General features: G+C 41.7%; 1 protein-coding gene across 2 annotated transcripts; it reads right to left on the reverse strand.

Annotated features, from left to right (window-relative positions):
• Positions 1-689: 689 nt before the first annotated feature.
• Positions 690-20,064, reverse strand: LOC135263596 (nucleolar and coiled-body phosphoprotein 1-like). Of its 2 annotated transcripts, none has more exons than XM_064351826.1 (23): positions 19,820-20,064; positions 19,255-19,310; positions 18,008-18,126; positions 17,374-17,493; positions 15,720-15,838; positions 14,887-15,018; positions 12,818-13,030; positions 12,535-12,642; positions 11,238-11,453; positions 10,504-10,812; positions 9,013-9,168; positions 8,762-8,899; positions 8,384-8,522; positions 8,053-8,180; positions 7,914-7,956; positions 7,219-7,295; positions 5,099-5,336; positions 4,822-4,901; positions 4,086-4,377; positions 3,068-3,652; positions 2,317-2,462; positions 1,704-1,744; positions 690-1,406 (listed from the first exon to the last, which is right to left on the reverse strand). In XM_064351826.1, the coding sequence occupies exons 1-22, from the start codon at positions 19,934-19,936 to the stop codon at positions 1,718-1,720; spliced, it is 3,558 nt and encodes a 1,185-aa protein (XP_064207896.1). In that variant the 5' UTR covers positions 19,937-20,064; the 3' UTR covers positions 690-1,406; positions 1,704-1,717. The 2 variants fall into 2 exon arrangements, with proteins under 2 accessions (XP_064207896.1, XP_064207897.1); XM_064351827.1 differs by having other exon boundaries at positions 5,195-5,336; positions 19,820-20,063.
• Between the last annotated feature and the right edge of the window lie 1,778 nt (positions 20,065-21,842).

The raw sequence follows: 21,842 nt of genomic DNA on the forward strand, positions 1-21,842 counted from the left end.
GCACACGAAATGCCAAAAAAAAAGAGAAAAAAACTAACAGCAACGTCTCTTTCCAAATACAATGATACAGGAGTTTCATCCAACTGTGCATATCTGTGCAAAGTCTCAACTAAAGTACGCCAGTATTCCAGGGCACAGTGTCAATATTGTTCAAAATCATTTTTTTCTGACAAGGTTTAAAAAGAATGTGCCATTTGTCATGCTCACCACTACATCACTAGCTTGCTCATTTGTCAATCAAGCAAACACAACTATCCAGCAAGAAGCTTGACTCCAAAATAGAAAGCTAATGTTGTAGCTAGTTGGTTAGTCAGTTAAACTTATTTCTATTACAACAAGAATGGTACTGTGAGGACAATGTCATGAATTAATTTCGTCATTGCAGTGGAAACTTAGGAGTGTTCCCAAGTCGCCACATTTGTTCACAGCAAATATGAGGTAGTTGAACCACCTTCCCACCTCACCTGTTAAATGGTGCAGCTAGCGTTGTGTGTTTGTGAAATGGAAATAAGACATCCAGGAAGCTCAACCTTGTACATTCCAATGAATGAAACAAATAACTACGTTAAAGAATACAATCTTTTCTACATGAATTTAGGCAAAATATCTTAGAACTGAAAAAGGAAAGGATCATTTCTCCCTTTTTTTGTTCAGTGGAAAAAATCTAAATATTTTCTGAAAGCCAAATATTTGTAATTCAAAACAAAGAAAATTTTATTAAAAGTTTCCATCAAAAAAATAAAGATAAAACAGAAAGGTTCACATTTTGTCCCATTATCTATTGTGACTTAAAGACTGGTTTGTAAACAGAAATTTCCTGACAACTATCACAGTGAGGTTATCTAGTATCAATTTAAGCTCCTCACTCCCAAAATGAACATTAACCTGCACAGGCACATTCTTACAACAGATGCTTATAATACTCTTGGCTCAGAAATTGGATTTTCAATGCAAAGTAATTATTCTGTTTAGGACTGAGGAGGTTATGCACTAAAAGCATTCCCTGTTTTTACCTGAATAAAAAACACTTTTCAAGATGCATCATAACATCCAGTAGGTGTTATGGGTTATCTTTCATCTTAAAATACTATTGAATGTATGTTTATTGTTCTTTGCCTTAAAAGTGTAACGCAACTCCAAACCCCTTCAACAGAAACAGAACTGAAACTCATACCATGCGTGAGACAGCAAGAACTAATTTCACATTCAAGGTTAAATTGTTAAGAAAACTAATAAGCTAACAGAAATTACCCCCCCCCCCCACCCATAAGTCATACAAAAACTTATGCAGCCATTAGTTGATTATTTTTAAAAATCCTTTTTCCTTCCCAAACAACATTCTCAATGTGATGGTCCTTTCCACCAGGCTAGCAGCTCATTGATTTCCAGGTAAGTGATGGCACCCCCTTGTGAGAAAAAGAAAAACATCGCTGAAGTGTCTATTCCAATGCTATGTTGCCTTATTGCAGGAATGGCCAACCCAGGTCCTGGCGAGCCGCAGGGTCAGCTGGTTTTGTTTTTTTGCTTATACTCAGCTTTCAATTGATCAATTAAAGCAGTTGACTCACCTCACCGGGTTTCTTTGGTCTAAGTGGTGAAAACAAAAACCAGCAGACACTGTGGCTCCCCAGGACCAGGGTTGGCCACCTGGAAAGCCATGATATTTATTATTAAGTATTTAAAATCAAAAGCTCTCTACGCACCCAGTGATACAGGATTATTTGTTCTTGGAAGACTTCTTTTTCTGGGGAAAAAAGAAGAAGAAAAAAATTTACGTTGTATAAGGTGTTGGTCTGGACAGAGAGAGACAGAATGAGGGACATGGAGAGAGAGAAGAAACCAAAGACAAAAAGGCTGTGCACTGGCAGAATGACATAATTTGATGCATTTCATTATTTTAGTTTATTTTTCTTATTTCTGTTACCAGAACCTGTAAGTGTGACGGGAAAACACTTTTTGTTTATATTTTTTATAACGAGGCGTGCTCCTACTCTCTCTCTCTCTCTCTCCGTGCCCCCCTCAGAGAAATTAAAGTAAAAGTTCAGAAGGCCAAAAATAAATGTTTCCCTGTGTCTTTAAACCCAGGGGTTTATTGTCACGGCTACGTTGAAAGAAAAATTACATGAAAGTCCTTCCAGGACATACCTTTAAAAGCATCAAACACGGTTTGTTTCTGTCCTGGGAGGGAATAAGTAACACGTATTCCCAAATACTCACTTGAGAACCACAGCGAACAAAGTACAAGTTATTCAAAGGTTCGGATTCTCTGTACCGTAGAGTGGAAGGGTCATAGGTCAGAGGTCAGCTACTCTATACCTTTCCTGTGGAGCTCTTGGTGAATGCGGGACTGGTCCCCAGGGATAAAGGGGTGTCAGGACTGAGCTTTGCTGGGGGCTTAAAGGGTGTCATCTCCATCTTCATCTTCATCTTCTTCTCCTTCTTTTCCTTCAGTTTGTTTTTCTCTGTGGAATTTTAATGAATGGCAAACAATTAATGGCCTCATCAGATAGCCCTACTCTTCAATGACAGTATGGTCGGCTGATATATCAGGACGATAATTATTGAATGCAGTAATGACTGTCACCACCATATGGTGCATTACCTTTCCTTGTGTCTTTTTATTTTTAATTATATCTGAAGCGGGTTAGTAAACAACGAAATTAAAAAGGGTGCTTGAAATGCTTCCAGTGAAAAAAGCATTACCGCTATCTATTGGGTGTTGATAAGACAGCCAATCAGCAAGGTTGTACAGCTTCCATGTGATCATGTTATGTGTTTTTGTCAATCACATGGAGCTGCGGGGCCTTACTGCTGATTGGCTGCTTTATGATCACCCAACAGATAAAACAGTGGTGAGGTTTTTTTCCGGAAGCATTCCACATGGCCTCTGAAATGTGGTTGTTTACTACCTCATCAGGCATAATTAAAGAGAAAAAGATGAAAAAAAAGGCAATACACCACACGGTGGCCACGACCATTATTGCATTCAAAAATCACAGCCGTGATATATCGCCCTTCCCTACAACTAAGAAAATGAGAAATGAAAAAGTTAAAGAGAAGCACAGACTTTTTTTCTTCTTTTCCGAAAGGGGGCTGGAATTCACAGCAATGGAGGGAGATGCGTCCTCCACCACAATCTTTATCTCCTCCGGGGCCGCCACCTCCGTAGGCTCCTTCTGCTTCCCTTTCTTGTCTTTCTTTTTTTTCTTGGGCGGAGATGGCAGAGGGGTTTCCGGCTCTGCTTTCACCTTTTTGGGGCCCTTTTTTTCTGACTTTTTCTTCTTTTTTGGGGTCTCCTGCTCATCCGTTTCGGGCGTGGCGGGTGTCAGGAACGGCCTCTTGCCGGGTGTGGCCTTGGGTGCAGCTCCCTTCCCTGGTGTTTTAGATGAGGCTCCTGATTGATTGGTCGTGACTGCGGGCTGCTGTGAGACTGTAGCCAGGGGTGTGGCTTTCTTATTCTTTTTGGGTTTCTTGTCCTTTTTCTGGACTGTGGGTGTCCCATTCTCCACCGCCACCTCTTTTGCAAGCATTGCTGCCATCATTTTCTTTTTAAGCTTCTTCTTTCTTTTCTTCAGTGATTTGGCTGAGAGGACGATGGTTGTGGAGCCACAGTTTACAGCTGAATCGGCATCCAGCTCAGCCACATCTTCATCTGCAAACAGAGGAATAATTTCAACTTGCAGTGCATATAAAGTGGTGGACACACAGTGTGATTTTTCAAAGCACCAATGCGTGACTTTTAATCTAGTCTTCATCTTTCCCGTCAATGCATTATTATTTTTAGTCATCTATATCGCAGCCACGCCTATACACAGCTTACTTTGTTACACGCTATCCATTTCTATTGCAGCACACTGACTGTGAAATTCATGTCATTCAAATTCATGAGATTTGAACCCGCATCCTCCCAGAATACAAACTCAGAGGCATCAGAATACCACTCCCTACTCATAAAACTAAACCGTCACTCATCTGCACTGAAGAGCAGGGTCTTGATCAGGGAATCAGACTGAAGGTTTTAACATTGAGGCAGGACAGCTGGTTGATTCAGTGCTGCTCACCACCCGTTTGGCTGCTGCTCTTACCTGAGAGGCCAAACGCCAGCTTCTTCTCCACATCCGTACTTTTCCCGGAGTCACTGCATCCCCCAGCTGGAGACGAAGCGGCTAGCGCCGGCTGTTCGTTTTCGATGATCTCGGTCTCTGGCTGGCCCGTTTTCTTCTTCTTCTTCTTCTTCTTTTTCTTCTTGGCAGGGAGTTCCGTTTCCTCTTCGACCCTCTTCCTCTTGGCCAGTGGAGCTGGGGTCTCTACCGATGATGGGGCGTCTGCCGGGGGGGTCTCAACAGCAGGCTCAACAGGCACTTCCTCAGGTACAGACTGCAGACAGAGAAGAGAACAATAATGTTATTTAATATAAAACAGAAAACAAATCCAACATAAAAGAAACTAGAAAAAAAAAGATCATCATAAATCCAAGGCACATTTGACATATTTGAGTAATTTCTGAACACATTTATATGAATATCATATAATTATTTGCTAGCTTCGTTAACATAATTGTTTTCTGTTTTGGGCAATATTCTTCCATAAACAGACCAGTTCCCTGTTCCACCCTGACTTTCATGTGTTTTTACTCTAAGTCTGAGTGCTTCTGTGTTTAGCTGAATTTACAAGTAAAAAATGTTTAAAAAAAACTGAAAATACAGCAAAAGACCCAAAACAGTGTTCAGGGGTAGAATATCCTGCAAACACGAACAAGCAAAATGAAAATCATGAGTAATGTTCACACATGCTCCTGAGATCAACCTGAAATGCTCTAACCTGAGGAGTCTCGGATTTGGCGTTCAGTGGGCTAGCATCACCCTCGGATACCTCCTCCTCTTTGGGGGTGTCCTCAGCAGCTGAACACACAAGATTTAAGGGTTTAAATGGGTTTAAGCTGGGTTCAAGTTTAAATGAGGGTCACAAAGTTCAGACCACTGCCCAAACTGTACATTAAACCTTACCAACCCCAACAATGTCAAGAAATAAAAACAAAATAAACCATTTGTTTGGCCTATGATGGGGAGATGGTGCAGTATATGGGGGGTTGGGGTACCTTTCCGCGCCTCTGCTATTAATTCATCCAGATCGATGGGAGTGCTGTCCAAACAGGGCTCCTTCTGGGCACGTGGAGCGGGGGAGCTGTTCTTACCCTTCACAGGGACCTCAGGGCTGGCGTTCTCATCCTCAGACAGGGTAGAATACTTCTTCTTCTTGCCCTTTTTCTTCCCTTCTTTGCTTTTCTTGCTCTTTGGTGTGGACTTCAGGCCTGGGGCCACAGGCTCTGGAGGAGGCTGGAAACGATTCACGTGTCATTTGGATGAATGGAGAATGCTGAATCCTACAACTGCCCCCTTCAGGACAAGCTGCCACATTACAAGCTTGCACAAGGACTGTATGCCAATTTCCAGCTACTGCAAGAGTGCAGGTATGCTTTTTATAGGCCTGTCAAAGTTAACGCGATAATAACACGTTAGCGCAAATTCGTTTTAACGCCACTAATTTTGTTAACGCACGTTCTGTTATGAACATTTACCTGACCCTTATGCTGCGTTCAAGACAACTCGGAACTAGTAAAAAACGAGGTCCGACTTGTGAAAAAAGCAACTGAACGGTCGTAGAACTCGGAATTATAGGTCGGAAATTCGAGCATCATTTCTGAGCTCCGACTTTTCCGACTTCCGTATTGGGGACGTCACATTAAGATAAATGGCGGCATTTGTAGTTTGTGGTAAGGAAGAAAAATGGTGTATTTAGGCTTTTCATGCATTTTCATTTGGGTGTGTGATTATGTGACATGCGTTTGTATCGTTTATGTTTCCCATTCATTATAGCAATATATGAAATTTAAAAGTCACGATATCCATCAGCAACTTTTTTTGCTAGCCAGCGTAGCTAGAAAACATTATTTTGCTCAGAAATAATGCTGCAAATGATATAACGAAACACCTGACAGTGATACCATATTTACATTTCAGTACTACTGCAGCCTAACTAGTTTCGCGGTTTCACTCTGTTTACTCATTTAATATACTCCTTAACAATAAAATAAAGCAGTGTTTTCTGTGGGAATCCATGTTATCCCAAGTAAAACAGCATGAACGCAGTTTTTCATTGTCTGGGCATATCGTTCAGAAGAAGGGAGCTGCCCTGTTGTCCGACAATGTAAACAGGCTTGTCTGTTTAAGCAAGTGGCTCGGTGCAAAGAAATAGAAGTAGCCTAACTGTTGTATCCAAAGAAATGGAAGTATAGCCTAACTGCAATATCCTAGTTCGAGTCCTAGTTCTGTATTATACTTCCTTTCCATTGTTTCCTGCTCACTTTATTTATTGTTTTATTTTGTATCATCCTGTTTTGATCCCATATAGTAGAAGGGCATGTTTTTGTGAGCCTTTATTTTCCCCATGTGAGGTTGGACACAATTACGTTGTGTGATTTGCTTTAGAAGTGCGAGGGATCCAGGGAATGATCTTTGAGTAATGGAAAATTTAGCTGACTAATGTACCCGTTGTACAATGTGTCTGTTGTTGCGATGCATTGAGGTCCATCATTTTGTGTTAATGCTTAAAAAAACGGGATGTTTTAGTGAACCTTTATAAGCGTAAAGTTGGACACACTACATTGTGTGACTACTCATATTACTAAGTAATGTTAAATTTAGCAGGTCAATATGCCCATCTCTTGTTGCCTGTTGGGCTTGAGTTTGCCATGTTATGATTTGAGCATATTTTGTTATGGTAATGCAGTACCTTTGAGGGTTTCTGGACAATATGTGTCATTGTTTTGGGTTGTTAATTGATTTCCAATAATAAATAAACATTTGCATAAAGCAAGCATATTTGTCCACTCCCATGTTGATAAGAGTATTAAACACTTGAAAAATATCCCTTTAAGCTACATTTTGAACAGATAAAAAATGTGTGATTAATTTGCGATTAATCGCGATTAACTATGGACAATCATGCGATTAATCACGATTAAATATTTTAATCGATTGACAGCCCTAGTTTTTTATATTTTTGTGAAAATGCAATATTTACTGTGGCCTCCGAGGTCTTATGATCCTGTTGCATATCCAAACATCCATCTGCCAAAAACGGCTGTAGGCATCAGGATTTTGCTGTTAAGGAAGCAGTCTTTTGGTCCATACAGGAGTGATTAACAGCTGTACCCACCTGGGAGGTCTCCTCTTCACCAGGACTGCCGGTCTCTGAGCTCTGTTCTTCTGTGGCTGGGATGGCCTTTTCTGAGGCTGTATATGAACAAACGTAACCATACTTCCATTTATCACAGAAAATACGACAGACAGACACGCATCTACACCAACCACAGACACATTACTACAGGTCTCACACACCTACACCAACTACAGACACATTACTACAGGTCTCACACACCTACACAAACTACAGACACATTACTACAGGTCTCACACACCTACACCACCCATAGACATATTACTACAGGTCTCACACACCTACACCACCCACAGACACATTACTACAGGTCTCACACACCTACATCACCCAGACACATTACTACAGGTCTTACACACCGACACCACCCACAGACAAACTAGGTCTGCTAATTTCTAATGATTGTGGAATTGCAGATGGAATTATGAGACTGACATTTGTTCTTTTCAAACAGAAAGCAGCTTTTCAGCACATGTCCATGTACAAACAAGACAGTCAATGTCGTATGAGTCAATCCGTCAGAGAAACCAATTAAATGTACAACATGACAAACAATCAGTGCCATGAATTTCAGCATGCGAGGTCTGCTGACCGAGGTGCAAAACCTGACAAATGCACTACAGGTCACATCATTGTGAAAGAAGGAAAGGCAGACAGCTGACGAAATATGTCACCTTCCGGAAGGACAGGCTCAGGGCTCTTCAGTGCAGTCACTTCCTGTGAAGACAAGACATGCATCCATCATGTCAACCGTGAAATAAGAGATCGCACGGACAGCTTGCACTCACACACCCAGTGTGCACAAAGTTTCACCTGAGCAGGTGTGGGTGTGGGTTCCTCCTCTTCCTTTCTTTCAGGTGAGGCGGGCGTGGCTGGCGAAACAGCAGCAGCAGTAGCAGTAGCATCAGGCGCTTTGTCTGTGGGGGTCTTCACAGCTTCAACTAGAGGAATACCAATTCAAATATTTCAAGATGCACCGTTAGGTTGTATCGAGAAACAAAAGCAGTACGGAAAGCACTGTTCCCTTTAACTGCCTTTTACAGTCATTGTAAGAATTTAGGTCATTTCCTGTGTGCGTTTCATTCCCACCAAGTTTTTTCTCACGCCACCAGAATTGTGAAACGCGCAACTGAAGCATCCTTACCAGCGGGGGGAGTCTCTTCGTTTTCTGAAGAGTCCTCACTGCTACTTTCCCCCTCTTTCGAAGACACAGCGATCTTGGGTGTGGACTTGGGTACTGCCTCAGGCGTGGCCAGCACTGCCTTAGACAACACCGGGACTTTCTGATGGTGGGTATGAAATGAGAAGATCTATCAGGTCTGATCTGCGGCCCTTTCAAGGTGCAATAACCAAAAGAGTTTGTCCACTCTTGCAAACGGCTTAACAAATGGTTTGAGTCAATCAGCAAAAAGTCAAGGTTTCAATTACAGAACTGCTATAAAATATTTAGTAGTCTAACAGAATCACAGAGCTTCTTATTTTCAAAAAGAAACGTAATCCACACAGCGATTGTGCTGCTGACCTTTGGCTGAGCCTCTTCCTCAGTGTCTGAGGAATCTGAGCCCTCATCCTCCTCCGCGGGCTCTGGTACTGTAGGTTTGGCAACGGGTGTGGCTTTAGGTGTGGCCAGCACAGCTTTTGCCTTGGGAGTCCCTGCCACCTTTTGATTGACGCAAAATTGAGAAATGGGGAAAGCACACGTTTGGACTGTTCAAGGTTCATCTTTAAACATGCACCACGAGTATAAACTGACCGTAAGGGCGTGACACTGACCTTCACTACGACCTCTTTATCGCTCCCCGAGGTCTCCGAGCTCTCGCTGTCCTCATTGGCAGGAGCTGCGGTTTTGGGTGCGGCTTTGGGCGTGGCGCTGGCCTGGCCCTGGGTCTTCACAGGCGCTGGCTTCTCTGGGGTGACGGGCGTCGGCTTCTATTCAACGTTTAAAAACAACAAACGCTTGGATGCATTCTTGGAAGTGAGCCCCAGTTAGCTTACTGTTGCCTGCACTTTCCCACACATACAAGCCAGTAATGAGCACCCACAGAGAAAAACACCGTTTTGATAGACTGGCGGGAGGGGAAAGGCCGCCGTTACTGCAGGGGGGAATTCACACAGAATTTGTCATACAAAGGGAGGCACCCCTACGAGAAAATTAAAAAGGGAAGCTGTATGTAGGCTAGTATAATGTTTGCAAAAATGTTGTGCGTACACGTTTTCACCTAACAGAAGTTTCATGAAGAGGATATAATCAGACAGACGGTTCGGTCAATTAACAATTACAGTGCATGCCAAACTTTCATCTATCAAAACATATGGGTAAATATGTCTGACAGGCCACAACCTGCTTGATACAAATAGCCGACTGCTTGATTTTAGCATCTGGAAGTAAAGGGCTATAGAGGTTTAAAATCAACAGTGTGAATCACCGCAATAAACTTGGAGACAGGCAGATCTGTCCAAAATAAGAAGCTTCATCTTGTTCATGGATAACGTTCAACCCGAACCCACCCTACTAGTCCCAAGGCTAACTGTAACTCAATTTGCGAAGTCAAAGGAAGACCAAATGCCAGATTCTAAGCCTTTCCCATTGCTACAATGTCCTCAATAGGTTCTTCCAAATTATCACAAATGCACTCTTCCTAAGCATGTACTTCCACTAGCGAATCAGCCTACTGCCTCCAAGGATGAGGCCATGGCCAAACAGTCACTGCACTACTGGACTGCCAGCCAGTTGCCAATGACTCAGACAGGACTAGATTGGACTGTGGGCTTCTGGGTACTTAAAACCTAGAATAAGTGCAGCAGGTGGACAGGCTACCAAAGATGACAGATTGTGCAGATTCTTACTTAATGGTTAGTTCCTGCATTCCTACCAACTTATACGCGTTTTAATGACTACCGAATCCAGTTGGTACCAAGTGGTTCAAATCAGTAGTCTGTAGAAAACCCAGAGCTTGAGTACTGTACTTGGTCATACCTACATATGAATACTCACAAAACCCCTCTTCACTGCTCTGCAGTTCCCTGCTAGGGAAGTAATGAACTTCAGTCCCTGATCTTTGCTACTTTCACTGGATTAGAGCGCCTGCTAAATGGCAGTAAAGTATCAACTGGAATGTTTCTAGGGAGGCAGAATGCTTGATGTAGAATTACAGAGATGAATATCTGGTTGGCATACAGAATCTGTGCCCAGAACACCCAACAGGCTCCCGATTTTAACAGGTCTGCCTCTGGCACAGCAGTCAGTACTAGGAAGTAACTAACCTTCTTAACAGGAGCCTTCTCCTCCTCGCTCTCCGAATCGTCCGTGCTCTCGCTCCCTGAACTCCCTCCTTTCTTTGCGGCCGCAGGCGCTTTGGGTGTAGCCATAGCCCGGCTGGGGGAGGGTGGGACTGGCTTGGCCGGAGTCGCCGGAAGCTTCTTGGGCGGTGCCTCCGCCTCGCTATCCGAGGATTCTGTGCTCTCGCTCTCCTCCTTCTTAGCGGGTGCCGTGGCCTTGGGTGTGGCCTTGGCCTTGCCAGGGGTTGCCACAGCAACCGGCTTTGCTGGGGTGACCGGAGCGGCCTTTGTCTTCTGGAAGACATGAGCACATCTGTGTACCCCTTGATTTGACATGTCATCATATCCTGAGTGTCAGGGTGGGGCCTGTGAGTGCTATCAGGAATCACAGCTCAGCATAATTTTATATCCTTACTATTAAATTTTTTTAAATGGCATATCATACAACCAGAAATTTCAGTGCAATGGATTTACTGGGAGACTGTACTAATAATAATAATGTGAAAATACAATAGGGCAGTGAAGAAACCTCTGGCAACTCCTGCTATATTGGCAGAATTCATATGAAATTCATAATGTCCCCTATAAAATTACGATATTTTTGTTTCACCTTGCATAGGTTGCACGACTCTTCTTGTATGGTTGATACCTACCAACAACATCGTCATTTTGAATTTAAATTTTGTCTGAAACAAGAAATAAATAAACAAAAAAAAAACCTCTAGAAGTGGAGCAGCCTCCTCTTCGCTCTCCGAATCGTCTGTGCTCCCGCTCTCCGAGCTTTTGGCCTCCTTCCCCGAAGCAGGGGCCTTGGAACCGGCTTTACCCTGGCTGGGGGTGGGCTGGCCAGGCTTCCCTGGGCCCACAGAGCCCCCCTTGGTTGGGGTTTGCTTGGCTTGGGCTCCAGCTGTAGCTTTAGGCATTGCCGGTGCTTTCTAAAGCCAAATTCAAACAGAAACAGTGTAAACAGGAACTTCTGTGGCTGCCCCTATCAAGGACTGATGGCAGGCATTAACACTAGAACAGCTGTTTGAATGTTAAACAGTGTAATTACTATGTAATACCTACCATAGCACAAAATAAACAAAAAAAGAATACAGGTTTTGTAATAGGCATACTAGGACACATTCAAAAACTGAAACATTGCATTTCAAAATATAATTACAAAATGGTATGGTACATTAGTATGTGCAGGGTTTTCCATCAATACTATTTTACAATGCTTAAATAAAATAATAAAAGTATACAACTAAGCCTGAGGTCTACTTAGCAAATGTATTACTTGATAACCTCATTCCCACTCTGACAGGCAGTGGGTTTACATGATGCTTGAAAAAGTCAATGTATTGTATTAGTCCGGCTAAAACTGGACTTAAAATATATAACTTTAAAAGATTGAATTCAATCTTCTACTGGGACTTTTGCCGTTTATTGAGGGTGTGACAGAAAATTTCAGTGCCGCTGACTATAATCAAATGTTTTTCACATTTGCCGTTCGATTGAGCAAGTAACATTCAAAACAAAAAAAAGGCGACAAACAACCTTTTCTGTGAGAAATGCATTGTCGAGCTCACGTGCATACACTGCTGGCGACATTCTAAAGCTCCGTTTTGCCCTCCCTAATACCATGGCGAAAAAAATACATTTCTGGATGGACGAGGAGACCAACTTCATGCTATCACAACTAAAGGAGTTAAATATCCTAAAATACATGGATGGAAGAAAAACGCGGAATGGCGAACTATTCAAAAAAAGTTGCGACAAAATTGGAGGAAGCAGGATTTGTAAGAAGCCTTCATCAGACACCTCTGGTCAATAAATTTATTCTTTCTGAGTCATGTATACTGGGACAATGACAATAACCCAATTAAATCTCATCTTTGGCCAAATCGAGCTATTAATATAGATCGATTTCAACTGTGCATGTAAAAGCACTGAGTGTGTTCATTGATGGGTTGTCACTGAGAAGTGCATGCTCTACACAGAACCACTCTGCCCATCTCAGGTGAGACTCACCTGTGCAGGTGTCTCCTCCTCGCTGTCGCTGTCTGAACTCTCAGACTTTCTGGCTGCTGTGGGTGTGGCCACTTTGCTGGGTGGAGCTTTTGTGGGAGTTACCTTCTTCTGTAAGCCAAACACACACACATCACACACGCACACACACACACACACAAGCACACAGGGCAGGGGACATGCTTCAGCATATGTTGGGGTCTGTCACATCTGTCTGTTTGTGAATGTGTCATTACACAGGAAGGGCGCAGGACCCCATTACACAACATGATGTAAAAACTCCCACCTGCACTGGAGCCTTCTCCTCCTCTTCCTCACTCTCCGAGTCGTCCGTGTTGTCTGAGCTCTCGGCCTTCTTCCCTGAAGCCGGGGCCTTGGGTGCAGCTTTAGCCTGCATGGGGGTGGGCTGGCTGAGCTTGGCAGGTTCTGCAGGAGCTCCCTTGGCTGGAGCTGGCTTCTCAGGATTTCTGGCAGCTGATTTCGGGGTCAGGGTTGCCTTCTAAAAAACCCAGTGCAGAATTAACAAAGGCAGCCAGGGAAAAGCCTACAGCTCTCATTACTGCTTCCTGGAAAGTTCTCACTGATGGCCCACAATCCTTTGCCATGTGCTCGTAGATATAAAGGGGTAGTTTTGAGAACAAGACAGGTTTGCTAACAGATGAAATCAGCTGTAACCTGGAACTTACCAAAAACCTGAAAGTGGAAGCTAGAATAGTAGCCCTATCCAAAAGGAGAAAGCCTTCATTTTGCACAGTTCTGGCCTGTACTAGGTGATATGATTATACTGAAGTGTAATTATTTAATTTTATTTTATTCTTTTTTAAAATGCAGAACCACATGCATTTGTTCGCAAGAAGCATCTTAAATGATTTCTTAATTTTCCCAAGATTGTCATTTTTAAGGAGAGATTGACATTAGCCATCAAAAACGTATCACGCCATCTCACATCACATGAACACAATATTGAAACACCAAATTGTCCCACACTCGTTATTTTTCGGGAACTAGGTGTCCTAAAAATTCTGTGAACAGACCCCCCCCCGCCCCCCAGACTCTTTGATGATTGACGTGTCAATCTCTCAGGTGGGACTCATCTCTTCCTCACTGTCAGAGTCCTCACTGTAGCTCTCAGCCTTGCTGGTGGCTACTGGTGTTGCTAAGGCCTTGGTGGGCATGGCATTTGTGGTGGCTACATAGCTCAGGAGGTAAGAACGGTTGTCTGGCAGTCGGAGGGTTGCCGGTTTGATCCCCTGCCCTGGGCGTGTCGAAGTGTCCCTGAGCAAGACACCTAACCCCTAATTGCTCCCAACGAGCTGATTGGTACCTTGCATGGCAGCCTTTCACCGTGTGTGTGTGAATGAGAGGCATCCATTTTAAAGCGCTTTGGATAAAATGCTATATAAATGCAGTCCATTTACCATTTCTGTAACACATGAGAAAGTATCAAGTAGCCAACCAGAACTTTTCACCATAAACTCAGGTGCCACACCAAAGAGCGAGCTGGCCAGATACAACTGTAAAATTTGTATTTTAGTATTTTATTGAACTGAAATGTGTGCTAAAATGTAACCCAGAAAAGGCAGTTACAATAAGTGGCATACATACTCTGCAAGCACATTTGCTTTGTGCAGTTGCTTCCCTGGTTCAGGAATAGATGACTGACTCGTGGGGGTCATAGCGTGTCACAGATGGCCTCAGAGGGGGCAGAATTTCAAAGGTTCAAAGGTCACTTGGCCTTGTGTCCTAGCAGTCCAGGCCCTCTGTGGCCAAATGGCAGAGAACGTCTTCCCCGTATGTCAACAGGTTTTACTTTGCGTGACACAGCACAAATTTAGGTCTTATATGAGATATGATGGTCAAAGTATTGGAAAAAGGTGACCAACTATTTAAGGAACAGACCCCTGCTAAAAGGTTAGTCTAATTACCAAGCAGGAAAGTAATTACCGAACATGGAATCAAGTTTAAAGATTGTGCCTGCAAATTATACCAAGTCCAGCAGGATCAGGATTTGATAATGGAACAGAGACCCCCACCCACACAACAGAACAGTGCCATAACAGGATTTGCTACAGAGCGAGTATTCACATATGCAAACAAGAAACTGTACCTACTAACCGCTTAGTTATCAAGTAATATTTATGTTGAATGTTATTTCTGTTCATATGCCGCAAACTTTATTTTTCAACCGAGATAAATTTAATAATCTGAAATGATTGTCAAATGTAAAATTTCACCCAGGTTTATAGAATAAGTAACAATGCCCAAGATGGATTTGACGAATTATTTTGGTAATACATATCTAGTGAGTGTTAAGTTTAAAGTATGCCCTTGTCCTGACATACAGTATGACCTCACCTGTGACGCAGGATCCTCATCTTCACTATCCGATTCACTGTCACTGTCTGAGCTCGCTGCTTTTTTGGAAGTAGGGACTGCAGGGACCTTACTGTCTTCTACAGGAGTAGGTTCTAGGACAATCGATGGCTTCTTAAAAAAAATAAATAAATAACAGCACACACATTAGAGTTTAAAAAAAAAAACACCAACTCAATGTGCAACTAATGCTTCTTCAAAAACAACTTTTTCACACCAATTTCTATAGTAGATAGTAGTGATAGTAGAATCATGTTTTTGCAAACTGCCCATTATTAAATTTTAAGTTCTAAGTCTCATCTCAAAACAGCTGTGACAGTGGAATCTCATCTCTGCTCTTTGATTGGCAGTGCCAATATGAGCTCAGCACTATTTTTGTGAGGTGTGTGGTGGAGTTGGGGTGAGGGTGGGACTAGGTGTCACAGAGGCTGCAATGGGCGCTGTCCCTGCCTGGTCAGGTGACTCAGACATGCCGTTAGTTTAAGGGTTCCCCCTGCATTCTGCCATACCAAATATAACAAGTATGAGTGTGACAGTATCTGGGTTTCAGCAAGAACAATCACTCACCAGAACCAAGCTATCTGAATGAACTTTTTTGGCTGGATTATTGACTGGTCTATAAGAGTTCCACATTAGCAGCAGCAGCAAGGGATGAAAAACATAATTTAGCAGCATGAATACTATGAAATGCACTTAACTGAATGATACTGCTGTTTCTTTATAACCCAGGATAAATAGCCCATATACATTACATTTACCTGTGTGAAAGGTAAGTACACAATGGGAGCACAAAATTAAGGAGGTGCTGGACTAACTTTAGGCACTGGCGCCTCCTCTTCGCTCCTCGAGTCATCGCTGCTCTCAGACTTCGCCTCTGAGGCGGGCTTGGCATCATTTACCACCTCAGAGATGGGGTCCAGGCCATTTTGGGGGCCTGAGGGGTGAGATGCACATAAAAAACAGATGCTCAAATGGCTGCATCCCCATTTCATTCCTGTCAGCCAATAATTGTCTGGTTATGCACCTATTTAATATTTGGGGGTTCAAACGGGCATACAAAATCAATTATTCAGTGTCCCAATTCTGCTTTGTTTTCTCCAAAGACCATATGGCATTGTGTTCTTCAAAAGTGAATAAGAAAACCTGGCAAACAGATGTGCAGACACTCATAGCTTCAGGCAGAAGAACAAATAAATGGGTCTCCTTCATTAGTATTTACAGCGAAAAACAATACAATGTTTATATTACCGTATTTTCCGCACTATAGGGCGCACTAGATTATAAGGCGCACTGTCAATGAATGGTCTATTTTCGAACTTTTTTCATATATAAAGCGCACCGGACTATAAGGCGCATTAAGCGAAACAAAACAGTCAGATAAGTCAGTCAGTCAAACTTTATTAAACACGTTCCCAATAACTCTCAACATTGTTCAAACGTTAATAAGCGTATTCACAATACCTCCCAACCTTGTTCAGTTGTAACACGTAAAAAAAACACAATACACTCACTTTTTCAGTTCATTCCTCGTCCACAAATCCCTCAAATTCTTACGTCTTTTCATAAAGCGAAAGCACCAAGAAGGACCGCCTCGAAAGTCATTGATATTCATGTCCCGTGCTAACGCTGTTGCCTTCAGTCGAATAGAGACTGTAGAGACGCTTCTACCTGCTGCTCTCTGTTCAATAACCCACTGTTCAATTTTGTCCTCTAACTGTGGCCATCTCGCTTTGTTCCCTCGGAAACTCTGTGTGGTCTTCTTTACTTGACGCAGGTCATCTTCTTGCTTCCTCCACTTCCGTACCATTGATTCATTAATGTTGAATTCTCTCGCAGCTGCTCTATTCCCATGTTCTACTGCGTGACTGATAGCCTTGAGTTTGAAGTCCGCGTCGTAAGCGTGTCTCTTGACAGGTGCCATTTTGGGTTCTTTATACACACACACTGTAATATTATGGTGAAGCACAGTATGTATTACTCCGCGACGCTCCTGACTACGGTAGCCGTAATTCTGCAAGCGGTGCGGCTTTGTAGTTTACCAAAGTCGTACTAAAACATTTTGTGAGCGCCGTGTACCACACAAAATCGCTTCGAGGTCAGTAAGCACAACCGGAATTAATCCATATATAAGGCGCTCCGAATTATAAGGCGCACTGTCGTTTTTTTGAGAAAATTAAAGGCTTTTAAGTGCGCCTTATAGTCCGGAAAATACGGTAATTTCATTTTGGGTTTTTTGGGTCTCCTTCATTAGTATTTACAGCAAAAAACAATACAATGTTTTTATTAATTTCATTTTGATGAATTACAAACATTCATAATACTGAATCCAGGTAACAGACTAAACACCTCAAGTGAAATATTCAAATGATTTGTCTTTTTTTCCTCAAGGTTTTTTAAAAACTTTCTGCATGAACTTAACTAGTATCTATACCTGTTTGGTACCATCTCCACCCTCACCCTCAAACTCACTGTCAGAGTCCTTGGGTGCTTGAGCATCAGCAGGAACTGGGTGAGAGTCGCTGGGGGCCCCAGCCACTCCAATGATGGGTTTGGTTTCCACTGCTTCAACTCCCTTTTCAGGAGTTGAATCTAGGACAGACGAGAGTTTTCAATAAATAATTTATTAGAGTGGAATAATGCTCAAAAAATAACAGTTATTTGATACCATTTGTAAAGACTATGCATATCTAGATATGTGTTTAGAGTTTACAACGGACACAGCTTTTGTTGTGTGGGCCCCATTACTGGTAATGTGCTGCATGAAAATATTTTCTCATATTTGCTGTAAAAACAACTCCTTCCAAGTCCAGAGTTAAGTTATTAAAACTACATGTTCCATTCTAGAAAGAAAAATTGTACTGTGTTCCTGTACTGCTGAGTTACAAGCTTTGTCCTATTCTTACAACTTTTCTCCAGAACTTCATTTTTCTATTGTTTCGGCTTTGAACACACATCTTGTAAAGTTCTATTTAACTGGCATTAAAATGAACACGACTCGCAAGTCGTCCAAGAGGAGGGCATTTGCTAAGCAAATTACTTTTACACTACAAACAAGAAACAGGCCTCTCCAGCATATGTATATGGCTTCACAAGTTGCCTGTACCTTGCAAAACCTTATCTTCATCTTTTCCCAGTTTTTCAAAGTCAACAGTAGGGTCCAACTTCTTCACAATGGCTGTGTCAATGTCAGGTTCCTCCTTTGTCTTCACAGCATCAGAAGCTCTGCAGCAGGTTCATGCTTATTTAGTTAGCTTAAAATTGACATTGTCTCACTTGTAACCAATGCACTGTAAACAGAAAACTGGCCACACTTACAAAGAAAATGTGTACTATTCATAAATTACAAACATATGGATGAATTATTCTACCACTGGCCCACATGTTGATTTTTTAAAATCCTAATAAATGTAATTAATTCAATACACTTAATAAAAAAAGTCTAAATGAATGTGACAAATTATGGAAAAATACACGTGTGTACCATTTCAAGCTGCTTCTAAATATTAACTCTCAATTTCAGGAAAGTTTTGAGACACTGCATTCTGCGCCGTTAAAGGTGAAATACTCACAGAAAGACTAATTTGGGGAAAAAATTAATAATTTTGGCAAAACGTTTGATACAAGTTCCATAAGGGACAAGGATGTACCTTGCCAGAAAAGTCACCCCTGTATGTTATATCACATTTGCAATATGATTAAAAAGCGACGGAACAGCACACCCATAGTCGTGGTGGAGGGGTTACTTTATTTTTTCAATTAAGACATTAAACACTCATTTTTTTTTTTAAACCTTACATAAAATTATGATTTAATTAACGGATCTTTATTATTTTATACAACTGAAAATTAGCTAATGTATTTGCCTCGTGCTATTTTTGCTTACCCAAGCTTTATTTGCGTGAAACAGTTTAGTGCCTAGCAGAAATTTTAAATGGTACAACGAGGATATTTGCCTATTCGCAAGTTTCCCGTTTTGACCACTACTTTTCAAGTAAGCTGCAATGACTTTCAAAGAGTGATTTCTTTTTTCTAGCTTTAGATTCTGGAGTCTAGAGGACATACTGTTCGGTGGGGGAGGGGCTGAAACCAAAGTAAACACGCTATGATCGCTTATGCACAAAATATTAAATAAAATGAAACCTGTTGTCCTATCTTACGTGAATTTTCGTAATATTATAAAGATGAAACATAGTCAAATCATTAATTTTATGGAGAAAGAATTCCAGAGATAAGCTCAAGAACGTAGCTCTACAACACAAAGGGAAAGCAAGTAGGCTAGTTCACAGCGGAAATGTGTGCGTAAATTACCTAGTTATTTCATGTACAACTGGTTATGAGCAACGGACTTACTTTGCCCAACTCTTGTAGATATCATGTAGAGTAGTCGCCACCGCTGCAGTTTCATTCTATGCAACAACGAAGTAACAAAGTTAAAACACAGAATGAGCAACGCCCCCCGCTAAGCATCCTTAGCGCACTATTAGTTGCAAGTTGCAGCGCAAATAAATAAAGTAATACATTTTCAATATGTTGAAATGTACGACTAGTCAATGCAGTGCTTCTTCTTGGTAATTTTACGCGTTTTTCCGAAGTGGTGAGACCAGATGAATCCCTGGCCTGGCGTTACGTAATTCGTTCACACATGGTGTCCTGAAGCCAGGCAGAATTACAGAAAACATCCAATTTTGCAAATATATGAAAGCTAATAATAATATACAGACATTTACATGCAGGACGCATTGATATATAAATAGGTTGACCTATTAGATTACGTCGGTTTTACATTTCAATAAAACCAAAGATATCCATTCTAGTCGTTTGAATGCGTAAAAATCAATTTAGCTAAGACATGCAAGCTAAGACAGCAACATGGTGCGTCACAGCGCCCTACGAAGACTGGAATGCGTAAATTTACCTGTGTAACATGCTTTTTGAGCACGTTAGCAGCTTTCTTGTAACCGTTCTCTTTCAAATGCAAATAAATCAAATGCAATAGTTCATATTTTGACGCGTCATCGCCCTCAGAATTCATTTTTTTGTATTGTAAAATACCGTCTTTTATAAATTGTATGAATGAAACTTGGACTGCCAATTAACTTCAGCTACATTTCGTGGAGACGTCCATGCTTCTACCAAATGTCACCTTTGAACCAGACAAGAGCTACCCCTTCTTTTCACTTGCATCTTGGGATGTGTAGGCTAGTTCATATTAGTCACGCTGGAGGGACCCTGACTCAGGAGTTGCCTACCTCCGGAGTCCCCAAGCCAGGGCCTGGCGAACACCCGTGTTCGCTGGTTTTCTTGCCAACCTTAGTGGTAATTCTTAAAGTTTTACGTAAAGTTTGAAGGGATGTAATTCTTTTCAAATGGGAATTTTAAAGTATAATGATGGATGATTTCTTAATGCCACCTATGTCAGACACGTGGTGCATTAATATTCAATCCAACTAATGCTTTAATCTTCTGTAATGTGCCGTGACAAATGGTTTGTTTTGAAAGATGTTGCATTTTCTATTGTTTAATTGGTGGATTAATGACAATAAAGTGCTAAATGGGAAAGTAATTGGTCTGTTGAGTCTCACTCTCCAGACATGCCACCGGCCTACAACATGGTTACTGATTGTTCGTCCGAAATATCTGCTCTTGGTGATGCTCCACCACCCCATATTGTAATCCCTCTTCATCTCCTTTACCCTTACAATTGTTCTTGTTCCCCTCCCTCTCACTTGTTCCATTCTTGTAAACACAAATTGAAAGATGACTTCTTTCATGCACAAACAATTGCTTATTTGCTGGACAAGTACAAAGTATGTACAGTAGAGATTCATAATTATAGAAGTAATTGTGAATTGTGAACAAATGATTTAATTTTGTTGACAAAGCTTTCTTCACTGCATTTTGTACTATGTGTAGATGGTTATGTTTATCATTACCATTTCATAATGAAAACATCCAGAAATAACTGTTTTGTAAACTTTTTTATCATTGGCTTATTTATGTTATTGCGGTGACATGTTGATCATCGCGTCATTGATATTGACTTAGCAATTGAGAAAAGGTATTGGAGTGCCTGGAATTTTGTGTGCACAATATGCGTAATACCAGTATCACACAGTAGGTGGTACTGGTTAACTATTGGAAGATATGCTCAGCTCATCCTCAACAGGCGAGTGTGCTCTCTACAGGTAGTGAACAAAAAAGTGTGAAGTCACTTAAGAGGATGTCGGGCCATTGTGTGCTGGCAGTAAGACCCATATAGACTATGGCATAGAATCATCTAGCCTCTGAAATTCCACAGGAAGAATAAACAGCACTCTTCCAGGAGAAAGATAATGATGTCATTGAGGCAAGCAATGAATGCTCTCTCATGCATCATTGCAGAACATCCCATGAATGCCCAACAGGCATGTATTGATACAACATTGATACAGCATAAGCGAGGAGTCAGACTTGGTAGTCAAACTATTAGCTGACTAGTCAGGCTCTGCGGATGGGGGCACTGTCATCAAATACTACACACCTCTCTGTCATGAAGAAATACTTTAAAATTGTGTGAAGACAACCAAACAGTATCTTTAAGTTCATTAAGTATCATTGGCAAAGATTTACAAGGGCACCCAAAGAAAATGTGACCCACACTATTGTGGAACCATCAGAACCATTCACGGTTGAAAAACTGTGCTTTCATTCTTTGTCCATTACCTGCACAACCATACATTTAAATTAGTTTTATATCATGCTGCTATTATATGTTTGTCTTTATTGCACTTTCTAGCATCTGCTCACATACAAATCAATACCAAACATACACAAAGGATCATGTTGTACAAAAGCAAAAGCCCTTCAGAAAATTTCCTGTTTGTTGTCCCCTCCAAAGTTGAAATGAGATCTACATCCTTGCCATATATTGAGCTGATAGCATGGGGATGGGAGTGGGT

This window comes from Anguilla rostrata, chromosome 9 (assembly GCF_018555375.3).
Source record: "Anguilla rostrata isolate EN2019 chromosome 9, ASM1855537v3, whole genome shotgun sequence".
NCBI lineage: Eukaryota > Metazoa > Chordata > Actinopteri > Anguilliformes > Anguillidae > Anguilla > Anguilla rostrata.

Excerpts from the sequence above, each read along its gene's own strand:
- LOC135263596 (XM_064351826.1), bottom strand. The coding sequence starts at position 19,936 with ATGAATTCTGAGGGCGATGACGCGTCAAAATATGAACTATTGCATTTG. Across the intron at positions 9,169-10,503 it reads AGAAGGCTCCTGTTAAGAAG|AAGCCGACGCCCGTCACCCC; the intron begins GTTAGTTACTTC and ends AACGTTGAATAG. Across the intron at positions 3,653-4,085 it reads GCTGGCGTTTGGCCTCTCAG|ATGAAGATGTGGCTGAGCTG; the intron begins GTAAGAGCAGCA and ends CTCTGTTTGCAG.